Below are 25,477 nucleotides of genomic sequence, written 5' to 3' on the forward strand. Positions count from 1 at the left end.
AACCGACAGGCTCTGGTGGGCGAGTGGGTGGGGGAGGGAGCCAGGACCGGACTTCTGAGCATGCTTGTGTGCTAGGCTCTTGGTCCTGGAGAGGGATCTATGAGGATACGGGGTGGCAGTACACACCGTACTCATAGTCCGTATTGTGGGACTACAGGTGTGACTGTTCACCCTGTATCCCCTCCGAAAACCTGAAAGAAAACGACGCACATTGAGGTAGATATGGGTCTAATGAAAGACCCGTGTCCACCTCCTACTGACACTAAGCTAAACTGAAGAGTATAATGCCAGTCGGTGGGGTGTACACTGCAGAGGAGGAGCTAACTTTTTTATTTGCATAGTGTCAGCCTCCTAGTGGCAGCAGCATACACCCATGGTTCCTGTGTCCCCCAATGAGAGGCGATAAAGAAATCCTTGTTTTTATTTCTGCTTCACTAAATGGGATGACAGTCCGGTATTGCCGAGTCCCCTTTCTGCTTCCTGTAACCGAGGTTTTCACAAACTCTCCTCCTGCTCGTAGTCCTGGTTTGTACAAATCATGAACTGGATGTTAAGAATATTTTTCTCCCTCCATTTGAGGAGTTGCCTGGGTATTAAGATTTGGTGTCAATGTGGCCTCTGGAGGCTGGAGCTGCCGGCCTGTCATCTGCTCTGCATTCACTGTCTACCCCTGGTCATTCTCAGCCCTAAGGCTGGTTTCACATTGGCGTTTTTTCGGGTGCGTTTTTGCGGTAAAAAACGCAAAAAAACGCATGGTGAAAAAACGCATGTAAACGCGTGTAAACGCTGCGTTTTTTTGACGCATGCGTTTTTGCATGTGGTGAAAAAAACGCGGCGTTTTACCGCGTTTACATGCGTTTTTTCATGCGTTTGCGTTTTTTAAACGCATGCAGAAAAATGTGTGACAACTGCCAATCATCAAAATAAAGTAAAAAACCCACTATAAACAGAAATAGTTAGGGTTAGGGTTAGGGGTAGGGTTAGGGGTAGGGATCATAACCCTAACCCTAAAGGGATCCTACCCCTAACCCTACCCCTAACCCTAACCCTACCCCTAAGGGATCCTAACCCTAACCCTACCCCTAACCCTACCCCTAACCCTAACCATAAAGGGATTAGGGTTAGGGTTAGGATCCCTTAGGGTTAGGGGTAGGGTTAGGGTCAGGGGTAGGGTTAGGGGTAGGGTTAGGATCCCTTAGAGTTAGGGGTAGGGTTAGGGGTAGGGTTAGGGATAGGGTTAGGTTCCCTTTATCACCTTTATGCTGGGGGGTGGCATATCAGTGTGTTTTCTGGTTTTTTAATAAAAAAACGCATGCGTTTTTTACTGCAAAAAACGCATGCACCAAAAAACGCATGCGTCCCCATTGACTCCAATGTATTTTTTGACCCAAAAAAAACGCATGAAAACGCATGCGTTTTTTTTTGGTCCAAAAAACGCTTCTAAAAATACTACAAGTAGCATTTCAGAAAATGAACGCATGCAGTAAAAAAACGCATGCGTCAAAAAACGCGACCAAACGCGTACACAAAAAAACGCATGCGTTTTCAATGTTAAAGATAGGAAAAAAAAAACGCATGCGTTTTTTTGAAAAAAAAAACGCTGCAGACAAAAACGCAAGTGTGAAACCACCCTAACAAAGCTTTCTCCTCTGTCCTCTCCTGCTTCTAAAGGTACCGTTACACTAAACGATTTACCAACGATCACGACCAGCGATACGACCTGGCCGTGATCGTTGGTAAGTCGTTGTGTGGTCGCTGGGGAGCTGTCACACAGACAGCTCTCTCCAGCGACCAACGATCAGGGGAATGACTTTGGCATCGTTGAAACTGTCTTCAACGATGCCGAAGTCCCCGGGTAACCAGGGTAAACATCGGGTTACTAAGTGCGGGGCCGCGCTTAGTAACCCGATATTTATCCTGGTTACCATTGTAAAAGTAATAAAACAAAAACAAAACACTACATACTTACATTCCGATGTCTGTCACGTCCCCCGGCGTCAGCTTCCCTGCACTGTGTAAGCGCCGGCCATAAAGCACAGCGGTGACGTCACCGCTGTGCTCTGCTTTACGGCCGGCCGGCGCTGACACAGTCAGTGCGGGAAGCTGACGTCGGGGGGCGTGACAGACATCGGAATGTGAGTATGTAGTGTTTTTTTTTTTACTTTTACAATGGTAACCAGGGTAAATATCGGGTTATTAAGCGCAGCCCTGCGCTTAGTAACCCGATATTTACCCTGGTTACCAGTGAACACATCGCTGGATCGGCGTCACACACGCCGATCCAGCGATGACAGCGGGTGATCAGCGACCAAAAAAAGGTCCTGATCATTCCCAGCGACCAACGATCTCCCTACAGGGGCCTGATCGTTGGTCGCTGTCACGCATAACGATTTCGTTAACGATATCGTTGCTACGTCACAAAAAGCAACGATATCGTTAACGAAATCGTTATGTGGTGAAAGCCTGTACAGTTCTGAGTAGAATGGTGTTTATTTTGTTTCTCTATCTTTTTTCTAGCCTGAGTTATAGGAAGAAATGTAAAGGCAGGCAACAGCGAAATCCGCATTTTTTTCCAAACTTTGAAAATCAATAAAAAATACAAAAAAAAAAAAAATCTAGAATTTTTTTCTTCTTCACAATTTGCATTCTCTGACACACTTACCAAATAACAAAATCTCAAAAGAATTAAAAATATAGTGGTAAAAATCATTGGTTCACTTGACATGGAATGACCCTATACAGACATTGTGGGCACTGGCTGTAAGTAATGTCGTGGTTGTGACTTTATATATTAACATCATATATTGATTGCAGGATTATATATATATGTATTTTCTATATGTCAGTAATATGCATTTGTTTTTAAATGTTTTTAACATACCGTGCACTTTTTCTATTGCCTGACGGGTTGATGACGCAGGTGGAGTTCGTATTCACTTACCTACTTAGCCTGGCGTCACTTCCCCTCTGGCTATGGACCCGTAGAAGCGCTCTAGTGTAGCGCGAAACGGCCGTCGTCTCGCCTGCCGCACTCTTCTTTTTTACCCTCCACTCCCCCGTGCCGTGAAGAATGTACCGTTTGGTATTGAAATAAAGGACACTTGAAACTGCATTTTGGTGAGTGCATCTGCTTTTCTTTTGTTGTTGGATTTCTCTTGGACTTTTTTTCATGCGGATTGCACCTCCATTTCTGTTTCTCAGACTGCCGTACACACTGGTTGTGTGCCACCTTTTTTCTGATTCGAGGGCTGTGCTGCTCCTTTTCTCTTTGTTGGGCTCTACATAAGCCAGGTATGCATTGTCCCCTCGCCCCCATCCTGGTATGCATGGCTCACCCCAGTCCCTGTCACTGTATGCATGGATCCCCCGTCCCTGTATGCATGGCTCCCCCGTCCCTGTCATTGTATGCATGGCTCCCCCGTCCCTGTCATTGTATGCATGGCTCCCCCGTCCCTGTCATTGTATGCATGGCTCCCCCGTCCCTGTCATTGTATGCATGGCTGAGGGCAGAGCAAAGTACTGCAGTGCGCAGGTGCTGGGCCTCTCTGACATTTCCTGGCTCCTGCGCACTGCAGTACTTTGCTCTGCCCTCAACAGAGCAGACAAAGAACGCCTGTGCCGGAGCCACAGCGTGAAGACCAGAAGAGGACGTCATTGTATGAAGATAGGAGGCGCTGGACCGGATCGCGACCCCATCGGACCAGTCCGCAGCGGGACCGTCCCTGGGTGAGTATAATCTAACCTCTCTTTCTCTTCTTTCAGGATACATCTGGGCTTATCTACAGCATTACAGAATGCTGTAGATAAGCCCATTATGCCAGTGGGCTTAGCTCATCTTCGATTTTGGAAGTGACAGGTTCCCTTTAAAGCAGCTTGTTCCACAAAAAGGAAGCACACATATACTTGTCATGGATAAAAAATAAAAGTTGTGGCTCCAATAATACATGGCGACAAACATACCGTATATACTCGAGTATAAGCCGAGATTTTCAGCCCAAATTTTTGGGCTGAAAGTGCCCTTCTCGGCTTATACTCGAGTTACGGTCAGCGGCAGGGTCGGCGGGTGAGGGGGAGAGGGCGCTGAGGCATACTTACCTGCTTCCGGGGCTCCTGACGCTGTCCCTGCAGTCCCACGGTCTCCGGGTGCCGCAGCTCTTCCCCTGTTCAGCGGTCACGTGGGACCGCTCATTAGAGAAATGAATATGGACTCCACTCCCATAGGGGTGGAGCCGCATATTCATTTCTCTAATGAGCGGTAACGGTGACCGCTGATAGAGGAAGAGGCTGCGGCACCGAAGACCAGCTGTCCGGGAGAAGATGCGGGACGGCGGGAGCAGGTAAGTAAGTATTACATATTCACCTGTCCACGTTCCACACGCCGGGCGCTGCTCCGTCTTCCGCGTCCTCTTGCCCTGACTGTTCAGGTCAGAGGGCGCGATGACGCATATAGTGTGCGCGCCGCCCTCTGCCTGATCAATCAGTGCGGAGAGACGGGACGCTGAGGAGCTGCAAGCAAGAGAGGCAAGTATGGCATTTTGTTTTTTTTTTTATTGCAGCAGCAGCAGCAATGGCACAGCTTTCTATGGTACATCTATGGGGCAATAATGAATGGTGCAGAGCACTATATGGCACAGCTATGGGGCAATAATGAACGGTGCAGAGCACTATATGGCACAGCTATGGGGCAATAATGAACGGTGCAGAGCACTATATGGCACAGCTATGGGGCAATAATGAACGGTGCAGAGCACTATATGGCACAGCTATGGGGCAATAATGAACGGTGCAGAGCACTATATGGCACAGCTATGGGGCAATAATGAACGGTGCAGAGCACTATATGGCACAGCTTTCTATGGTACATCTATGGGGCAATAATGAACGGTGCAGAGCACTATATGGCACAGCTATGGGGCAATAATGAACGGTGCAGAGAACTCTATGGCACAGCTTTCTATGGTACATCTATGGGGCAATAATGAACAGTGCAGAGCACTATATGGCACAGCTATGGGGCCATAATGAACGGTATGGAGCATTTATTTTTATTTTTGAAATTCACCGGTAGATGCTGCATTTTCCACCCTAGGCTTATACCAATAAGTTTTCCCAGTTTTTTGTGCCAAAATTAGGGGGGTCGGCTTATACTCGAGTATATACGGTAATCCCCCATTTAAAAAAAAATGCTTGTGTCATCATATTATTAGAGCCATAACTTTATTTAAAAAAAAAGAGCTAAAATTACATGTATTGATAAAATGGAATAGAAACAATAAAAGCCATCACACAATTATAGTTTACAATAAGGTAAAGCACAAAGTTTTTTTGGGGTGCCAAAAGAGATGGAATAAAAAGCGTTATATATGACCCAAAATAGAACTAATAAAAACAACTCGTCCTGCCAAAGCCCTCATACAGCTCAGTCAATAGAAAATTTAAAAAAGTTAAGGTTCAGATTCATCATTGCCTTTGCGCCTGTTTTTCATTTATTTTCTTGTGTGCATTGAGCCTTTTGTTGGCAGCCTAATTTTCTATTATGAAGTTTATATGCGCTCGCCTGTTTTTTTTCCCGCTTTGTGGGGAGGGGGGGGGGGGGGGAATTGTGATATTCCAGACGTTTTCACCAGATTCATAAATTGCAACAAAATAAAATAACAAAATTTGGAGCAACTCCACTCCAGTCTCATTTTGGGAAACATGCAACTTTTGGTGCCAAAAAGTTGTAAAAGCAGTTCAAGACAAAAATGAAGACACTTTTTTGCCAACTTCTTGAATCATGTTCGCAATTTTGAAGAATTTGGAGCCAAAAATAGCAACTAATTCCACAGGACAAAAAAGAAAATGGATTTTGTCACTTTTTGCCATCTGCTGCACATTAACTTCTTGCAAACAATTTTGGTGGTCAAAATGGTCACTACACCCCTTTATAAAAGCCCTGAGGGGAGATGTAAATGTGCTATGGCAACCAAAAACCATTCCAGCAAAATTTCTGCTTTGAACGTCAAATGGTACTCCATCCTTTCAGAGCTCTGTTCTGGTATGTGCCAAATTGTAGTGTTTGACCACATGGAGAAAATTGGTGTACTCATGAGAAATTGAGTAAATATTGTGGAGGGCATTTTCTCCTATTTTTCCTTGTCAAAATGAAACATCTAAGGTTAAATTCCACATAGTATTAGTTCACATGATGCACCTGAAGGGCTAGCCTCGTATATGCTATTTTGAATACTTACGAGGGTTGTCTTTTTAAAGATTTGTTGGGTGGGTGGGGGTGTTTCAAATATACAGGCTCCTCAACGGCCCTTGAGAATTAACTTGTGCAAAAAAATTTCCTGGCCACAACAGTTGAAAAATCTCAAAACACCTTTGGTGAAATAAAAGACTTAGACAAAACACTGAAAAACAACCCCATATGGTTATCTCCACCAAATTGGCATGATGCATTCAGACAGATAATGTTCTCCTGTCATTTGACAAGCCCAGCTTTGCACATCAAACTGCCAAAGGGGCATGATTTATCATGTCACAGAATAAATTTCCACAGACCAGTGGCAGGGTGCTTTACACCATGATGTTTGTCATTGTACTTTGTGAGGTCAAGGCTTATAAGCCTCCAGAGACACAGTTTTTGTGTTCATGTGAGCACAAGGTTAGGGACTCTGCAGAGTCAGCAGAGGGTTAGAAACATTTACGCACCACCTACATGCCTCAGCAACCCTGCTTGTTAGCTTTACTCAGGCTCCCCTTTGTGGTTGGTATTATTGAAGAGTGAAAACATTTAGAAACCACAGATACTCAGCCAGAGTTGATCTTTAACAGGGAAGAAATTTAACAAACCGACTTCTTAAATTGATGACATCCTATTACAGTATCATGCTTGAATTTAGAAAGCTCCTTCTAATGACCAAGGCAGACTGCATGGTTTGGGACTGGATTTTATACACCTAAGGAAATAGGACAGAATGAAAAGACTAAATTTATATATACGTCATAGGTCATTTTCACGGCCTTTGATACGGGCTCCGGGGCTGAGCCTGCATGTTTTCAGGCACATGGTCGCTGATCTGATCAGCTAACAGACTTGGGTGGATTGCAATCCACCCGCAGGAGTCAACATGTTAAATGCATTTAACTAGCACAAACCGGATAGAAGTAACTAGCTCCGCCCAACAATGCCCCTATCACATGATGGGAGACCCTTGTTTTTGTCATTGCCGATCTGCTATGACTGCCGCCCAGTGGTCGGCGTTCATAGCAGATGATCAATTCTGCTACACATAGCAGTGCTTCAGGTGAGTTGTCTTCTAGAGAAACTTTTGACAAATTAAGTGTTATGTATTTTATACTTCTTATTTATAAGAGGTCTGACATACTGCATAAAAAGCATGTCATCGAATGACATTTTCCGGCATTTATTTGTCCCCTAATAACAAAAGAAAGCTTCAGTAATAATTTTCAAAGACAGAAAAAAAAAAACGTAGTAGCAAAGGGATTCTTCTTTCCTACCTACTATAAAACAGAAAAATGTGAACGTCTGAGGATATGCCAGAAATTTCCTCGATTGGACAACATCTTTAAATTAGAGCGAATAGCATAGATTGATAAAGTATTCTCGGTCAGTACCTTCGGTCTTTTGTTCAACCCAGGAGTTTATTTCCTTTCTGCAGTCTTCTGCCCTTGTAGAAAACTCCACAGACTGTAAATCAGCATGATAGTGTTTCTGAGTAGATCCCAGGAATTCCTGCAAAATGCAAATAGCACCTTGGCTACATCAGTCTGCAAAAAAATATGTTTGTTTGGCGGAAGATGCTGCATCATAAAATTCTCACATCACTATTCTGTTATGAGGTTTCTAGTACTAAGTGAGATGTGGAGAATTTACAATTACAAACTTCTCTTTTTTGTTTCTTTTGTGCAAAGGTCTTGCAGAAAAAAATGAACTGATGACTTTTAAAGGTGGCCACATTTAACTGAATTAGGCTACTTTCACACTAGCGTTAACTGCAATCCGTCACAATGCGTCGTTTTGCAGAAAAAACGCATCCTGCAAAAGTGTTTGCAGGATGCGTTTTTTCTCCATTGACTAACATTACGCGACGCATTGCGACGGATTGCCACATGTCGCAACCGTCGCGCGACGGTTGCGCTGTGTTGTGGCGGACCGTCGGCCGCAAAAACCGTTCCATGTAACGTTTTTTGCAGCCGACGGACCGCACCTCACACTGGGGCAGCGGATGCGCTGAAAAGCAGCATCCGCTGCACCCGTTGTGCGGCGGAGACAACGCTAGCGTTGGTAACCTCGGCCCGACGCACTGCGACGGGCCGAGCCCGACGCTAGTGTGAAAGAAGCCTTAGCCGAAAATTTATTAGTTCAACCCTAACATTCAGAAGACGACACGCTAGTCCATGAATGATCTTTAAATGAATGTTTCCAGAACATTCTTAGACCTGGACTGAGAGTCCAACAAACCAGGTAAATAGTAGAATAGGGAGCCAGAGGCACCTTAATATACCAAAGTTGAAATCGAATTGCGGACATCACCCTTCCCTAATCTGACAGGCGCTGAACCACAATTTCTAGCCCTTTGTTTCTGTCTAGCCACAGACTGGATAAACTAAATGCCGGATATGGTCCATAAACCAAAGTTTTCCCAGATCTTGGCTATATGGGCTAAAATAATGTGTTTTGCACAAGTTCATGAGAAGAATTCACTTACATCGAGAAATGAAAAAGACTTTTCACCATACAGGCGGTTAGCCGTTCTTAGAAGATAATCTGTGCCCGGTTTGTTGATTTCACTTATCAGGGCCTGAAATGCAGCATGGACATCCTTTGCCTTTTCAAACTGCAGCACCTGGAACAAAATATTTCACATTGAGCAATTTACAAAGCAGATATCATGTAGTAGTTATCACCTCACTATAGTGTTTCAAATGGGTACTGATTCCAGACAAATTGTCAGTAACTACACAAAGCATCACTGGTCACCACCTTTTTCTTCCATGTCAGCTCTCAAGGCAATAGAACAGCTAAGTGTCAGGAGGATTCTACAAAATAACAGATCAGAATTACGATAGCAAAGCTAAAATTGTAGGTCATACTAACGGCTGTACTTTCATTATATTTTAGTGCACACCAGAAATGTTGCTGAAGTAACCAGAAGGTAAGAGCTACCACTGTTTATTAACTGTGTTATCCTTCTTAGTTTCCCACACTTAGTCATTCACCATGCTTACATCTGCCCTTACAGTTTTTGCTCCACTAATCCTTACTCTCCTTTGCTATCCCTCTTCAAAACAAATACCATAGTTATTCCTCCTTCCCTGCTAGCCCCCCATGTGACCTCATCTGTAGTCCGGCTCCTAAACTTCACATCCCTCCTACTAAAACAAAAAAACAAGAAGGGCACTATCTGTCATCCACTTGTTTGCACTCATTACTTCCTCATTGCTGGCGATATATAATCGCCCAATCCTGGACCTCTACAGCTGATAAACCACCACCCCCCCACTTCTCCCTCATATCACCCACCAACTACTAGAAGCTACCAAAATCTCTGCAACATAAAACCTGATTGGAGGCTGCCGACTGGCTGTTGTCGGTGGGGATGTTCAAGTCACCCATAATGATGGGATTGTCATCATAGAGAAAATGTAGAATCTAACTGGAGAAGTGGTCGATAAAGGAATAGCCTTTAGTCGCTTCCTTCTTGCTTTGGTCTTATTCTATGGTCCTCCAAAGCCACCCAACAAACAGGCTCTCCATGCATATGTCGTGACTGTCACACAGCTGCGACACATGGAGCTGCAGAGCCAAACAGCTGATCAGCCGGATCGATCCAGGAAGCCGGGTTCCCTCTGCAGCTTTTTCGGTAAGCGCTATAACTTGCGTAATAAGTCCTGACCTGATAAAATTCGCTCATCTCTACTCATCATCTTTCCTCCATCTCACCAAACTACCCTACCTGATCTGTGACATCACACTTTCCCCTGTACTGGAAGTCCGCTGTCTCAAAGTAACCCTTGACTCTGCCCATTAAAAAGCACATCCGAGCTCCTGCTCCCTTCAACTCAAAATATTTCCAGAATTCGTCCTTTCCTCAACCCTCAATCTACAAAAATGTTAGTCCATGCTCTCATCATCTCCCGCCTCGATTACGGCAATACCCCCCTCTGTGGCCTCCCTGCGAAAACTCTTGCACCTCTCCAGTTCGTCCTTAACTCCATTGACCAACTAATCCACCTCTCTCCTCCTCCCACTTCTTCCCTCTGCAAAACCCTTCATTGGCTCCCAATACCCCAATGTATCCAGTTCAAACTATTAACATTGACCTGCAAAGCCGTCCATAATCTGTCTAGCTCTGAACTCATATGTCGACATATTATAACACGTAATCTGTGGTCCTCCCTAAACCTCCAGCTCACTTCCACACTAATACGTTTTTCACCCAATTGCCACCATAAGGTCTTCTGAGTATCCTCCATCCTCTGGAACTATGTGCCTCGACATATCTGATTATTCATCACATTTGGAACTTTCAGAGGGAACTTGAAAATGAATTTCTTCAAGAAAGCTTACAACCTGTAATAACCACCTCACCAACACCGGACCTGCTGCAACCCCCAATCTACTATCTCCTTCCCCATTACCCTATAAACCCACAAGTACAGGGCCCTCTTCTTTCTGTACCAGTCTGTCAATGTTAGTTTCTTGACTGTAATTTATATTTGTACGTAACCCCCTTCTCGTGTACAGCACCATGGAATCAATGGTGCTCTAAAATAAATAAATGATGATAATAGTGATATTATCCCAAAAGGTATTACTACCACAGTAGCATGCATAGCTATAGGACTTCGCAGAGGAGAAGGTCTCATTTGAACCACGCTAGGGTTCGGAGATGAGGGAGAATAGTGATCTCTGATATTACAGCTAAAAATTTAAAAGAAAGTAAATGGTGGTGGGGAATTTCGTGAAAAATGCATGTAATTGAATGTAGAACCGATAGCCAGAGTATAATAAAATACAGAGCACTGAAAGGATAATGGAAGACTACATTTATTTTCTATTCCCAGAAATTAGAACAGAATACTAGAAACTTGGATGGAAATCTCAAAAGGAACACCCACACTCTGAATAGAACAGATGCCAATTTCAATCTAATGCTCTTTTAGACTTGGCTAACAAAAAAATAAAAAGCAAAACAACCCTCTTGGCAATAGTAAACAATCATACCATAACGGTTTCAAAAAATAAATACATAAAAATTAAAGTCCGAAATCACAATATGACTACAGATAAATCAGACATTGAAAATGTAGCGCCTACCTTTGACATTTGAGAGGCCGTATTTGCTTTAGCTCCTAGATGAATCATTGCTAGAGCGGAGGAGATGCTTAATGGTGAGAAAAACAAGTTGCATTTGTTGTTGTTTTCTGTAAGCTTCTTGAACATATTAATAGCAAAGTTGCCATTGGCTGCACTGAGAGAATCCATTGTTCAGAGCCTGCAAGATTCATAGAGAAATCAAGCATAATTAATATGCATCCAACAAAACGAATACCACTGTAAAGGGGATATTATTAAAGAGGATCTCTCACCAGTTTGAACATGTTAAACTGGTCATAGCATAGAATAGTCTCTACTGAGCTATAAGGCAAAAAGACGGCACAGCTAGTGCTGCTGATTCCTGTGCTGTCAATGTCATACCATACTTCAGGCTTAGCTTTATGACCCCGGGTGCTAGTCTAGGAAAACACAGTGTCAAATCCTCCAAAGAAAAGCAGATAGCACTCACAGGTCTTTTATAGAAAGAGGATGGGGAGTGAGTATGGGAGTAGAGGTTTGACGACAGCTGTTTCACGCCTGCTAGCGCTTCCACGGGTCAATTTAATGCGTTTTTACTCCGTTTTTGTTTTCATGTAATCCACACATGACTATCAAAGCCAAGTATCAGGAAGCATCAAAAACAAAGACGCCTTGTTTAAAAAAAAATGACATACTAAAAGACAAAAGCGGCAGCATTAAAACCATGTGTAAAAAATTGTAACTGAACACACAATGAAAAAAAACACAAGTAACCTACCGTAACTTATTTAGAAATAGTGCAGACACGGAGCAGAAAATCTGCAACATTAAAAACTCTTCAAAAAGCGCAATGTGGGAACTTAGCCTAAGTGTTTTACAGGAAGTGGCAACTTCATACAACTGACACTTCATACAGTATATTTCTCCATCATTCCCGGCGTAAAAGTCTAGACTACTGTTATGATGATAGAACAATACATCTGGAGCCCATTGGGCAGCGGATTACCAGAAAAAAAGGCATCTACACACACTAGATAACAGCTGATTGACCATTGGTTGTCAGTTTCCTCCCCGACTCACACAGGAAGGCTCCCTGGAATGTTCCTGTGTTCTGTATAAAAGAGATGCTGACACAAGCCTCTGGCAGCAGCTTATCTCTCCATCAAACAAAATGATTGACTATTGGAATTTCAATGGCCTCATCCCTTTCTCTCTCCATATCTGTGAGGGGAAGAGTCAGGAGGCTCCATACACACTGGATAAAGCCCCATTTGCTACTGATCCAGTCCAACAGGGAATTTTAGGATCCCATTTATGTGATCATTGGGGGCCCTAGAGGTCACTGAAGCGGGATATCCTACAAGCAGCTGTTAGCGCTGTCAGACTAGCAGGTATTGAATGGTGCTGCAGCTCATTATGGGATTTTCATGTGGATTTTGCTGCAGAAATACTGAGGATTGGCAAAGAGTGATATTTGCAGTGTATTTCTGCAGCATAAATTGGAATGATGCAGATGTAAAATCTACAAGTCAAGTTTACTACAGGATGAGATTTTGTAAAAATGTTATTCTTAATATTCGTACTATAAAATACATCAGATTTACAAACAGAAGATCCATTCCATACATGCTCCATGTGCACACGCCTAGAGTGAGAAAATAGAGATGGAAGGACACACAGGCAGTTTAACCATGCACAAAAGGCCAAACTGACAGTATAAGGGAAGTTTAAGTGCATAGCCTTGTAAGGGATATGTAATCACTGCGTCCATTCTTCAGAAACTGAATTTAGTCAAATCTATAACCTAATCAATAATCTTTCTTTTATCCAACTCTAATAAGCATGTACCCTTGACATGTCTGAACAGTCTGTATTTACACCTCCCTCATTGGCGATTGACAGCATTGGATAGCATAAGCATTATCTAAATACAGTGCCCGCGGGAGATATTATGGTAATGTCTCCGATCACGATTTTACCTTTAAGAGATAGAAAACATGGCATGGATAGCATAATCCATCAGGTCCATGTTGAAGGCGTTATGGTCACCACCCAGTGACACAAGACAATGTGTTACGTTCAGCACTTTGTCGCTACTCTGAAAACATGACTTTCATTACTATCATGAACGCCGTTCGTAAAATCTCAATTCATAAATTCTAAATGTGAGTCAAAGGATTTTAAGTACTCTGCTTGTTTTTCTGTTCCAGCTGATGCTTGAGGTGGCTTTCCAAGCTCGGGACAAGACTCCCTTCTGCTATCCATTAGAGCAGTGTTCCCCAACTCCGGTCCTCAAGAGCCACCAACAGGTCATGTTTTGAGGATTTCCTTAGTATTGCCCAGGTGATGGAATGCTTGCCTGTCCAGGTGATGCAATTATCACCTGTGCAATACTAAGGAAATACTGAAAACATGACCTGTTGGTGGCTCTTGAGGACCGGACTTTGGGAACACTGCATTAGAGGATTATCTTTAACCCCTTGATGACCCAGCATATTTTGACCTTAAAAGGGAACCTGTGACCCCCAAAATCGAGGGTGAGCTAAGGCCACCGGCATCAGGGGCTTATCTACAGCATTCTGGAATGCTGTAAATAAGCCCCCGATATATCCTAAAAGATGAGAAAAAGAGGTTAGATTATACTCACCTGGAAAGGCGGTCTGATCCGGTGGGCGTCGCGGTCCGAGGCCTCCCATCTTCATAGGAGGATGTCCTCTTCTGGTCTTCACGCTGTGGCCCCGGCACAGGCGTACTTTGTCTGCCCTGTTGAGGGCAGAGCAAATTACTGCAGTGTGCAGGCGCCGGAAAAAGTCAGAGAGGCCCGGCGCCTGCGCACTGCAGTACTTTGCTCTGCCCTCAACAGAGCAGACAAAGTACGCCTGCGCAGGAGCGTGAAGACAAGAAGAGGAAATCATCTGATGAAGATGGGAGGCGACAGACTAGACCGCGACACCCACTGGTCCGAACCAGGACCGCCCCTGGGTGAGTATTATTATTATTATTTATTATTATAGCGCCATTTATTCCATGGCGCTTTACATGTGAGGAGGGGTATACATAATAAAACAAGTACAATAATCTTGAACAATACAAGTCACAACTGGTACAGGAGGAGAGAGGACCCTGCCCGCGAGGGCTCACAATCTACAAGGGATGGGTGAGGATACAGTAGGTACTTGCCTGCACGCAACCTCCGATCCTCACAAGATCTCCTTCTCTACTCCCCTATTATCTCCTCTTCACACGATCGCATACAAGATTTCTCTCGTGCATCCCCCCTACTCTGGAATTCTCTACCACAACATATCAGACTCTCGCCTACCATCGAAACCTTCAAAAAGAACCTGAAGACCCACCTCTTCCGACAAGCCTACAACCTGCAGTAACCACCGATTGACCATACCGCTGCACGGCCAGCTCTACCCTCACCTACTGTATCCTCACCCATCCCTTGTAGATTGTGAGCCCTCGCAGGCAGGGTCCTCTTTCCTCCTGTACCAGTTGTGACTTGTATTGTTCAAGATTATTGTACTTGTTTTATTATGTATACCCCTCCTCACATGTAAAGCGCCATGGAATAAATGGCGCTATAATAATAAAAAAAAGTATAATCTAACCTCTTTTTCTTATCTTTTAGGATACATCGGGGCTTATCTACAGCATTACAGAAAGCTGTAGATAAGCCCCTGATGCCGGTGGGCTTAGCTCACCCTCGAATTTGGGGGTGACAGGTTCCCTTTAATGACCTGGCCATTTTTTGCAATTCTGACCAGTGTCCCTTTATGAGGTAATAACTCAGGAACGCTTCAACGGATCGTAGCGATTCTGAGATTGTTTTTTCGTGACATATTGGGCTTCATGTTAGTGGTAAATTTAGGTCGATAAATTTTGCGTTCATTTGTGAAAAAAATGGAAATTTGGCAAAAATTTTGAAAATTTCACAATTTTCAAATTTTGATTTTTTATTCTGTTAAACCAGAGAGTTATGTGACACAAAAAAGTTAATAAATAACATTACCCACATGTCTACTTTACATCAGCACAATTTTGGAAACAAACATTTTTGTTTGCTAGGAAGTTATAAGGGTTAAAATTTGACCAGCGATTTCTCACTTTTACAGCAGAATTTACAAAACCATTTTTTTTAGGGACCACCTCACATTTGAAGTCAGTTTGAGGGGTCTATATGGCTGAAAATACCCAAAAGTGACACCATTCTAAAAACTGCACCCCTCAAGGTGCACAAAACCACATTCAAGAAGTTTATTAACCCTTCATGTGCTTCACAGCAGCAGAAGCAACATGGAAGGAAAAAATGAACATTTAACTTTTTAGTCAAAAAAATGATATTTTAGCAACAATTTTTTTACTTTCCCAATGGTAAAAGGAGAAACTGAACAACGAAAGTTGTTGTCCAATTTGTCCTGAGTACGCTGATACCTCATATGTGGGGGTAAGCCACTGTTTGGGCGCACGGCAGGGCTTGGAAGGGAAGGAGCGCCATTTGACTTTTTGAATGAAAAATTGGCTGCACTCTTTAGCGGACACCATGTCATGTTTGGAGAGCCCCCGTGTGCCTAAAAATTGGAGCTCCCCCACAAGTGACCCCATTTTGGAAACTAGACTCCCCAAGGAACTTATCTAGATGCATAGTGAGCCCTTTAAACCCCCAGGTGCTTCACAAATTGATCCGTAAAAATGAAAAAGTACTTTTTTTTCACAAAAAAATTATTTTAGCCTCAATTTTTTCATTTTCACATGGACAACAGGATAAAATGGATCCTAAAATTTGTTGGGCAATTTCTCCCGAGTACGCCGATACCTCAAATGTGGGGGTAAACCACTGTTTGGGCACACGGCAGGGCTCGGAAGGGAAGGCGCGCCTTTTGACTTTTTGAATGGAAAATTAGCTCCAATTGTTAGCGGACACCATGTTGCGTTTGGAGAGCCCCTGTGTGCCTAAACATTGGAGATCCCCCACAAATGACCCCATTTTGGAAACTAGACCCCCAAAGGAACTAATCTAGATGTGTGGTGAGCACTTTGAACCCTCAAGTGCTTCACAGAAGTTTATAACGCAGAGCCATGAAAAAAAAAAAAATTTCTTTTCTCAAAAATGATTTTTTAGCCCGCAATTTTTTATTTTCCCAAGGGTAACAGGAGAAATTTGACCCCAAAAGTTGTTGTCCAGTTTCTCCTGAGTACGCTGATACCCCATATGTGGGGGTAAACCACTGTTTAGGCACATGCTGGGGCTCGGAAGTGAAGTAGTGACGTTTTGAAATGCAGACTTTGATGGAATGCTCTGCGGGCGTCACGTTGCGTTTGCAGAGCCCCTGATGTGGCTAAACAGTAGAAACCCCCCACAAGTGACCCCATTTTGGAAACTAGACCCTGAAAGGAACTTATCTAGATGTGAGGTGAGCACTTTGAACCCCCAAGTACTTCACAGAAGTTCATAACACAGAGCAGTGAAAATAATAAATACGTTTTCTTTCCTCAAAAATAATTTTTTAGCCCAGAATTTTTTAATTTTCCCAAGGGTTACAGGAGAAGTTGGACCCCAAAAGTTGTTGTCCAGTTTCTCCTGAGTACGCTGATACCCCATGTGTGGGGGTAAACCACTGTTTGGGCACACGTCGGGGCTCAGAAGGGAAGTGGTGACTTTTGAAATGCAGACTTTGATGGAATGGTCTGCGGACGTCACGTTGCGTTTGCAGAGCCCCTGGTGTGCCTAAACAGTAGAAACCCCCCACAAGTGACCCCATTTTGGAAACTAGACCCCCCAAGGAACTTATCTAGATATGTGGTGAGCACTTTGAACCCCAAGTGCTTCACAGACGTTTACAACGCAGAGCCGTGAAAATAAAAAATCATGTTTCTTTCCTCAAAAATGATGTTTTAGCAAGCAATTTTTTATTTTCTCAAGGGTAACAGGAGAAATTGGACCCCAGTAATTGTTGCGCAGTTTGTCCTGAGTACGCTGGTACCCCATATGTGGGGGTAAACCACTGTTTGGGCACACGACGGGGCTCGGAAGTGAGGGAGCACCATTTGACTTTTTGAATACAAGATTGGCTGGAATCAATGGTGGCGCCATGTTGCGTTTGGAGACCCCCTGATGTGCCTAAACAGTGGAAACCCCTCAATTCTAACTCCAACACACCCCTAACCCTTATCCCAACTGTAGCCGTAACCCTAATCACAACCCTAACCCCAACACACCCCTAACCCTAACCACAACCCTAATTCCAACCCAACCCTAACCCTAAGGCTATGTGCCCACGTTGCGGATTCGAATGAGATTTTTCAGCACCATTTTTGAAAAATCCGCGGGTAAAAGGCACTGCGTTTTACCTGCGGATTTACCGCGGATTGCCAGTGTTTTTTGTGTGGATTTCACCTGCGGATTCCTATTGAGGAACAGGTGTAAAACGCTGTGGAATCCGCACAAAGAATTGACATGCTGCGGAAAATACAACGCAGCGTTTCCGCGTGGTATTTTCCGCACCATGGGCACAGCGGATTTGGTTTTCCATATGTTTACATGGTACTGTAAACCTGATGGAACTCTGCTGCGGATCCGCAGCCAAATCCGCACCGTGTGCACATACCCTAATTCTAAAGGTATGTGCACACGCTGCGGAAAATGCTGCGGATCCGCAGCAGTTTCCCATGAGTTTACAGTTCAATGTAAACCTATGGGAAACAAAAACCGCTGTACACATGCTGCAGAAAAACTGCACGGAAACGCAGCGGTTTACATTCCGCAGCATGTCACTTCTTTCTGCGGATTCCGCAGCGGTTTTACAACTGCTCCAATAGAAAATCGCAGTTATAAAACCGCAGTGAAATGCACAGAAAAACCGCGGTAAATCCACAGCGGTTTAGCACTGCGGATTTATCAAATCCTCTGTGGAAAAATCCGCAGAGGACCAGAATACGTGTGCACATCCCGAACCCTAACCCTACCCCTAACCCTAGTTCTTACCCCAACCTTAGTGGAAAAAAAAAAAATTCTTTATTTTTTTTATTGTCCCTACCTATGGGGGTGACAAAGGGGGGGGGGGGGGTCATTTACTATTTTTTTTATTTTGATTACTGAGATATAACCTATCTCAGTGGTCAAAATTCACTCTGGAACGAATCTGCCGGGCGGCAGATTCGGCGGGCGCACTGCACATGCGCCCGCCATTTTGGAAGATGGCGGCGCCCAGGAAAGAAGACGGACGGACCCCAGGAGGCTAGGTAAGTATAAGGGGGGGAGATCAGGGCACGGGGGGGGGGGGGGCGTCGGAGCACGGGGGGGTGGATCGGAGCACGGGGGGGTGGATCGGAACACGGGGGGGTGGATCGGAGCACGGGGTGGGGGATCGCTGTGCGGGGGGTGGATCGGAGCACGGGGGATCGCTGTGCGGGGGGGGGGGTGATCGGAGTGCGGGGGGGTTTGATTGGAGCACGGGGGGTGTGATTGGAGCACGGGGGGAGCGGACAGGAGGACGGGGGAGCGGAGCACAGGACGGAGGGGAGCGGAGCACAGATCGGAGGGCTGGGGGGGGCGATCGGTGGGGTGGGGTGGGGGCACATAAGTGTTTCCAGCCATGGCCGATGATATTGCAGCATCGGCCATGGCTGGATTGTAATATTTCACCAGTTTTTTAGGTGAAATATTACAAATCGCTCTGATTGGCAGTTTCACTTTCAACAGCCAATCAGAGCGATCGTAGCCACGGGGGGGTGAAGTCACCCCCCCTGGGCTAAACTACCACTCCCCCTGTCCCTGCAGATCGGGTGAAATGGGAGTTAACCCTTTCACCCGATCTGCAGGGACGCGATCTTTCCATGACGCCACATAGGCGTCATGGGTCGGATTGGCACCGACTTTCATGACACCTACGTGGCGTCATGGGTCGGGAAGGGGTTAAGGTGAGATTCTTAGGGTATGTTCACACGTTCAGGATTTCCATCCTTTTTTTTTCCTGACTGTTTTTTAAAAAACTGCAGCTCTTGGCAGAAAACGCAGGTCCTTTTTTTGGTCCTTTTTTGGTCCGTTTTTGATGCGTTTTTTGATGCGTTTTTTTGATGCAGTTTTCTAGCCAGAGTCTGTGTGTTTTCTCGGAATTTTTTTAGGGTTAAAATGGCTGAAAATACCCTAACCCTACCCCTACCCCTAACCCTACCCCTAACCCTAACCCTACCCCTACCCCTAACCCTAACCCTACCCCTAACCCTAACCCTACCCCTAACCCTACCCCTAACCCTACCCCTACCCCTATTCTAACCTTAGTGAAAAAAAAAAAAAAAAAATTCTTTATTTTTTTTATTGTCCCTACCTATGGGGGTGACAAAGGGGGGGGGGGTGTCATTTACTATTTTTTTATTTTGATCACTGAGATAGGTTATATCTCAGTGATCAAAATGCACTTTGGAACGAATCTGCCGGCCGGCAGATTCGGCGGGCGCACTGCGCATGCACCCGCCATTTTGCAAGATGGCGGCGCCCAGGGAGAAGACGGCCGGACGGACACCGGGTGAGTATAAGGGGGGGAGATTAGGGCACGGGGGGGGCATCAGAGCACTGGGGGGGGGGCATCGGAGCACTGGGGGGGGCATCGGAGCACGGGGGGCGGGATCGGAACACGGGGGGGGCAGCCACACTCCGCCCACGCACTTCCGCCCGCTCCCCGCACTTCCTGCTGCAGCGGTTCTGCACATCAAACCGCAGTAAAACCCGCAGATATATTTTTGATCTGCGGGTTTTACTGCGGTTTGGACCTCACAATGGAGGTCTATGGGTGCAGAACCGCTGCGGCTCCGGAAAAAGAATTGACATGCTCCTTCTTTTTTCCGGGAGCTATTCAGCGCGTCTTTTTTTTTACAATTTCCGGACCATGTGCACAGTGTGTCCTGTTTTCCATAGGGTACAGTGTACTGTACCCTGCATGGAAAACAGCTGCGGAACCGCAGCGGCAAAACCGCCGCGGTTCCGCGGTAAAAAACGCACTGTGTGAACATGGCCTTAGAGACTTTATGCCCTATAAGTGCTTAGCTTATACTGTCAGTTTCACCCGAAAGACTCTCCTCCATAAAACAAAACCTTACCTGACTTTCTGATGACTGGATTCCACATCAATGGGCATTACCTGGTATTTTTATTATAGTACTGCTGAAGATAATTATTATTAAAGAAGAGCAATGCAGAAGCCATAGCTAATCTAAGCTACACAAAATCTGGATTTGATATCACCATCAGCATGTATATGCGTATACCTGCACTGGCACAAGTTGTGCAAAGAAAAACAAATACCCACTCGCTATTCCATTTCCTGGGCCGCCAGCCAGTATAATCTTAATGTTTGCTTTGTAGGATAAACTTCCATGAGATTGGCCTACTTTACCTCTTCTAGGAACACAAATCAAAATAGTTTCCTGTGCAGGTCTTCGGTTGTTCAGAAATAATTTTTTGAAGGGAGTACGGCAATGTAGTCAAGATTGCCACCAAAACAAGGACAATTCAAGCACTACCACTGGAAACCTCGCACATCACACAACTGCTAGACCAGTGGTTGTTCAACCACTGGCAACTCCCAACTAATCAGGATGGGGGTCCCAAGTTCTCCGTTTAAAAACTATAGGACAAATGGAGAATGAGTGCACTGTAATCTGCCATCTCAGTCAATTTATATGGCATTTTGACAAAGAAGGTTGACTATTTGATGGCTTATAAACCCGAGCCAGAATGGGTTTGTAGCAAACAAGTCATGCCAGAATAATCTAATTTCCTTTTTTTGATGGAATCACTGATTGAGTGGATCAGGGAAATGCGATAGATCCAGAATATCTCAACTTCAGCAAAGCATTTCATAAAGTATCTCATACTATCTTTATTGAAAAAAATGACCAAGTATGGGATTGACAAGGCTACGCTAGGTGGTTTCATAACTGGCTCAGTGATCGTACTCAAAGAGCGATACGAACCAATTGGAAAAGTGTTTCAAGTGGGGTACCACAAGGCTCTGTCATGGCCCCAGTGTTGTTCAACATTTTTATAAATGATATAGATAAGGGAACTGAAGGTTAAATATTCAAATTTGCAGACGATGCAAAGCTAGGAGGGTTAGCTAGTACTAGAGAAGACAGAGAAAGGATTCACAAGGATCTACATAAGTTTGAACAATGGGCAGCAACTAATAGCATGGTATTCAACAGGGAGGAATGCAAGATTCTACATCTGGGCAAGTAAAACAAAAATTACATCTATAGGATGGGAGGTATAGAACTAAGCAACAGCACATGTGAAAAAGGGTGATGCAGCAGCAAAAAAAAAAGGCAAGCATTGTTCTAGAATGTATTAAGAGAAGCATCAAGTCAAGATCACGTGAAGTAATTATCCCCCTCTACTTCTCCTTGGTCAGGCCTCATCTGGAATACTGTGTGCAGATTTAAAATGCGCACCACATTTTAAAAAAAAACATTGAAAAACTAGAGCAAGTTCAGAGAAGAGCAACCAGGATGGTAAGCGGACTGCAAAGTATATCCTACGAGGAACGGTTAAAGGATCTGGAATGTTTAGCTTGCAAAAAAGGCTTAGGCTGGTTTCACATTTGCGGTTGTGTCCGCAGCGTTTCTGACGCATACATCCGCACGCATCGATTTCCTATCTTTAACATTGTAGACACAGGTGCATGTGTTCGCCTGCATTTGCTTACGCATGCGTATTTTCGTGGTGTGCGGCTTACGCACTATGTTAGAATTTTTTGCCGTCAAATTTCCGCCGCCATACGCATGTGGACGCTTGCGGAAGGAGTGCATCAAAACAATGCATTACAGTCTATGGGAACGCATGTACATGCGTTCGCTTGCATTTGCACAAGAGTCTATATACAGAAGTCCCATGAGACACGCCCATTGGGCGTGGCTTGTATCAATTACATTCTCCTTAAAAAAAAATTCATAACAAACGCATGCGCATAAATAACGTGAACGCATGCAAATGTTGCTTTTTTTCATCAGTCATTGGTAAGTTGATGCAGATAAAAAACCTCAGCGTTACCATGCGTTTGCGTACAGAACGCTGCGGACTCAACAGCAAATGTGAACCTAGCCTAAGAGGAAACTTAATAGCGGTCTACAAATATCTGAAGGGCTGTCACAGAGTAGAGGGATCATCATTCTCATTTGCTCATGGAAACCCGAGAAGCAATGGCATGAAACAGAAAGGGAGAAAATACAGATATTAGAAAAAAATGTTTGGACAGTGAGGGTGATCACTGAGTGGAACAGGCTGCCACGAGAGGTGGCGAGTTCTCCTGCAATGCAAGTTTTCAAACAGGGTGGACAGAGATGATTTAGTGAATCCTGCATTGAGCAGGGAGTTGGACACACTGACCATTGAGGTCCCTTCCAACTCTTAACACTCTATGATTCTATGAAATTCAGCATATGTACGTGCTTACAGACTAAATGGTGTCATCTATTGCCACGCCTCTAAATCTTTTGAAAATTAAGAAGAGTCAATTCACTGTGGCATGAGCCCCGCATGGTCCCCCCCCCATGCGGCATGAGCCCCGCATGGCCTTCCCCCTATGCGGCATGAGCCCCGCACGGCCTCCCCCCTATGCGGCATGAGCCCCGCACGGCCTCCCCCCTATGCGTCATGAGCCCCGCACGGCCTCCACCTATGCGTCATGAGCCCCGCACGGCCTCCCCCCTATGCGGCATGAGCCCCGCACGGCCTCCCCCCTATGCGGCATGAGCCCCGCACGGCCTCCCCCCTATGCGGCATGAGCCCCCAACTTTGCCCAGGTCTGCTCTAGTGCATTCATAGGGTTTGAGTCACTCCCTTTTCATGAAAAAAACAACCTAACAAAGCAGAATCTGAATACTCTTCATCTCCATGTCAGCAGTGTTCAGACACAAGTTTAATTGTTCTGCTGTCTAACTTGTTTTTGGGCAAGTCAAAATAACTTGCAGTGCATACATTCCATCTTTTGTAACTTCTATTAACCACTTCAAAGAGCAGTGAAGCAGCTAACAGAAGTCATGTAACCAATTCTTCAGGTGGCTTTTGCCACTATTTATTACTAATAATAATAAAAAAACCTACAATAAATCTTGACGCTAGTAGAACAAAAGGCAACTATAAAAAGTAGTAAATAAATTAGAATGCAAATGTGAAAGACAAAATAGAGTAAACCTTAATGAAAATAGTACCACAAAAACAGCTTAATAACCTTGGTAAACTTGGTTGTCAAATATTTAAAAAATATACACAAAACATATCATTATGTAGAGCGGCAAAGAGTAAGGTAAAACTGGTCAGCAGATTTCTCTCTCGCCATAGTAGTAAATAAGCCCAGCATTTGTCTGCGTGAGTAATGGTCCATAATAATTATCTGTGGGTTTAGCAGGTATCATACAGTTAGGTCCAGAAGTATATGGACAGCAGGGCCGGACTGGCCATCAGACACTTCTGGCAAATGCCAGAGGGGCCGGTGCCAGGAGAGGCACGCTGCCACTATCAGCGGCGCCAGGGCCGACCCCCCAGCGCCCGTCCCGCATTCAACCATACCGGCGTCTATGACGCCGATACAGTTGAATGCAATGATGGAGGAGAGAGCGTCTGCTGTCGCTCCCTCTCCCATCATTCCCCACTCTGCCTCACGCTGACACTGCAGGTGCGCGATGACGTCATATCATCGCACACCTGCTGTGTGGCCGGGCAGACTGCAGCTGCTGAGAATGGAGCCAGGAGCAGCACGGGGCACGAGGAGAGGTGAGGAGAGCGTGTTTTTGGTTTTTTAAATATATCAGTGAGTAATAACTGGATTGTGGGGCAATTGGGGGGGGCTGCGTTACATTCTATGGGGGCTGTGCTGCGTTACATTCTATGGGGGCTGTGCTGCGTTACATTCTATGGGGGCTGTGCTGCGTTACATTCTATGGGGGCTGTGCTGTATTACATTCTATGGTGGCTGGCTGCATTACATTCTATGGGAGCTGTGCTGTATTACATTCTATTGGGGAGGCTGTATTACATTCTATGGGGCTGTGCTGTATTACATTCTATCGGGGAGGCTTTATTACATTCTATTGGGGGGCTTTCTTACATTCTATGGGGGCTGTGCTGTATTACATTCTATGGGGGCTGGCTGCATTACATTCTATGGGGGCTGGCTACATTACATTCTATGGGGGGTTGTGCTGTATTACATTCTAGGGGGGCTGGCTGCATTACATTCTATGGGGGCTGGCTACATTACATTCTATGGGGGGTTGTGCTGTATTACATTCTATTGGGGAGGCTTTATTACATTCTATGGGGGCTGGCTGCATTACATTCTATTGGGGGGCTTTATTACATTCTAAGGGGGCTGTGCTGTATTACATTTTATGGGGGCTGTGCTGTATTACATTCTATGGGGGCTGTGCTGTATTACATTCTATGGGGGCTGGCTGCATCACATTCTATGGGGGCTGGCTGCATTACATTCTATGGGGGCTGTGCTGTATTACATTCTATTGGGGAGGCTTTATTACATTCTATGGGGGCTGGCTGCATTACATTCTATTGGGGGGCTTTATTACATTCTATGGGGGCTGGCTGCATTACATTCTATGGGGCTGTGCTGTATTACATTCTATGGGAGCTGCATTATACTATATGAGGAGGGCTGCATTGTATTCTATGAAGGGGCTACATTATATTCTATGGGGGGCTGCACTATGCTCTATGAGGGGGCTATCATATATATGCAGGGGCTAGATTATACTATATGAGGGTGCTGCATTATATTCTCTGATGGGTTACATTATACTCAGGTGGCTACAATATATTCTGTGGGGTGGCTGCATTATACTCTGGAGTGGCATCATTATACTATATGTGGGCTGCATTATACTGTATTGAGGACTATGGGTAATACTAATATGAAGAACTATGGGGTGCATTATACTATGGGAAGTGAATTGTACTACATGGATGACAATGGCGGTGCATTATACTATATGGAGAACTAGAAGGAGTGTATTATACTATTTGGAGGACTGTGGCAGTACATTATACTATATGGAGGTCTGAGGAGTGTATTTTAATAAATGGAGGACTATGAGGAGTGTATAATACTATATGGAGGACTGAGGAGTGTATTATATACTATATGGAGGATT

The 25,477-nt window shown here is 44.8% G+C and overlaps 1 protein-coding gene across 3 annotated transcripts in view; it reads right to left on the bottom strand.

Annotated features, from left to right (window-relative positions):
• The window catches only part of LOC138642549 (serpin B6-like), a 90,072-nt gene that overhangs the window by 28,177 nt on the left and 36,418 nt on the right, over positions 1–25,477 (bottom strand). For all 3 annotated transcript variants that reach the window (XM_069730766.1, XM_069730767.1, XM_069730765.1), the window contains exons 2-4: positions 11,330–11,507; positions 8,718–8,855; positions 7,624–7,741 (exon numbers count right to left, since the gene is read on the bottom strand). In XM_069730766.1, coding sequence (XP_069586867.1) covers positions 7,624–7,741; positions 8,718–8,855; positions 11,330–11,497 — 424 coding nt within the window. In that variant the 5' untranslated portion in view covers positions 11,498–11,507. The remainder of the gene's footprint in view (positions 1–7,623; positions 7,742–8,717; positions 8,856–11,329; positions 11,508–25,477) is intronic.

The sequence above is a fragment of the Ranitomeya imitator genome, chromosome 6, assembly GCF_032444005.1.
Source record: "Ranitomeya imitator isolate aRanImi1 chromosome 6, aRanImi1.pri, whole genome shotgun sequence".
Lineage (NCBI taxonomy): Eukaryota > Metazoa > Chordata > Amphibia > Anura > Dendrobatidae > Ranitomeya > Ranitomeya imitator.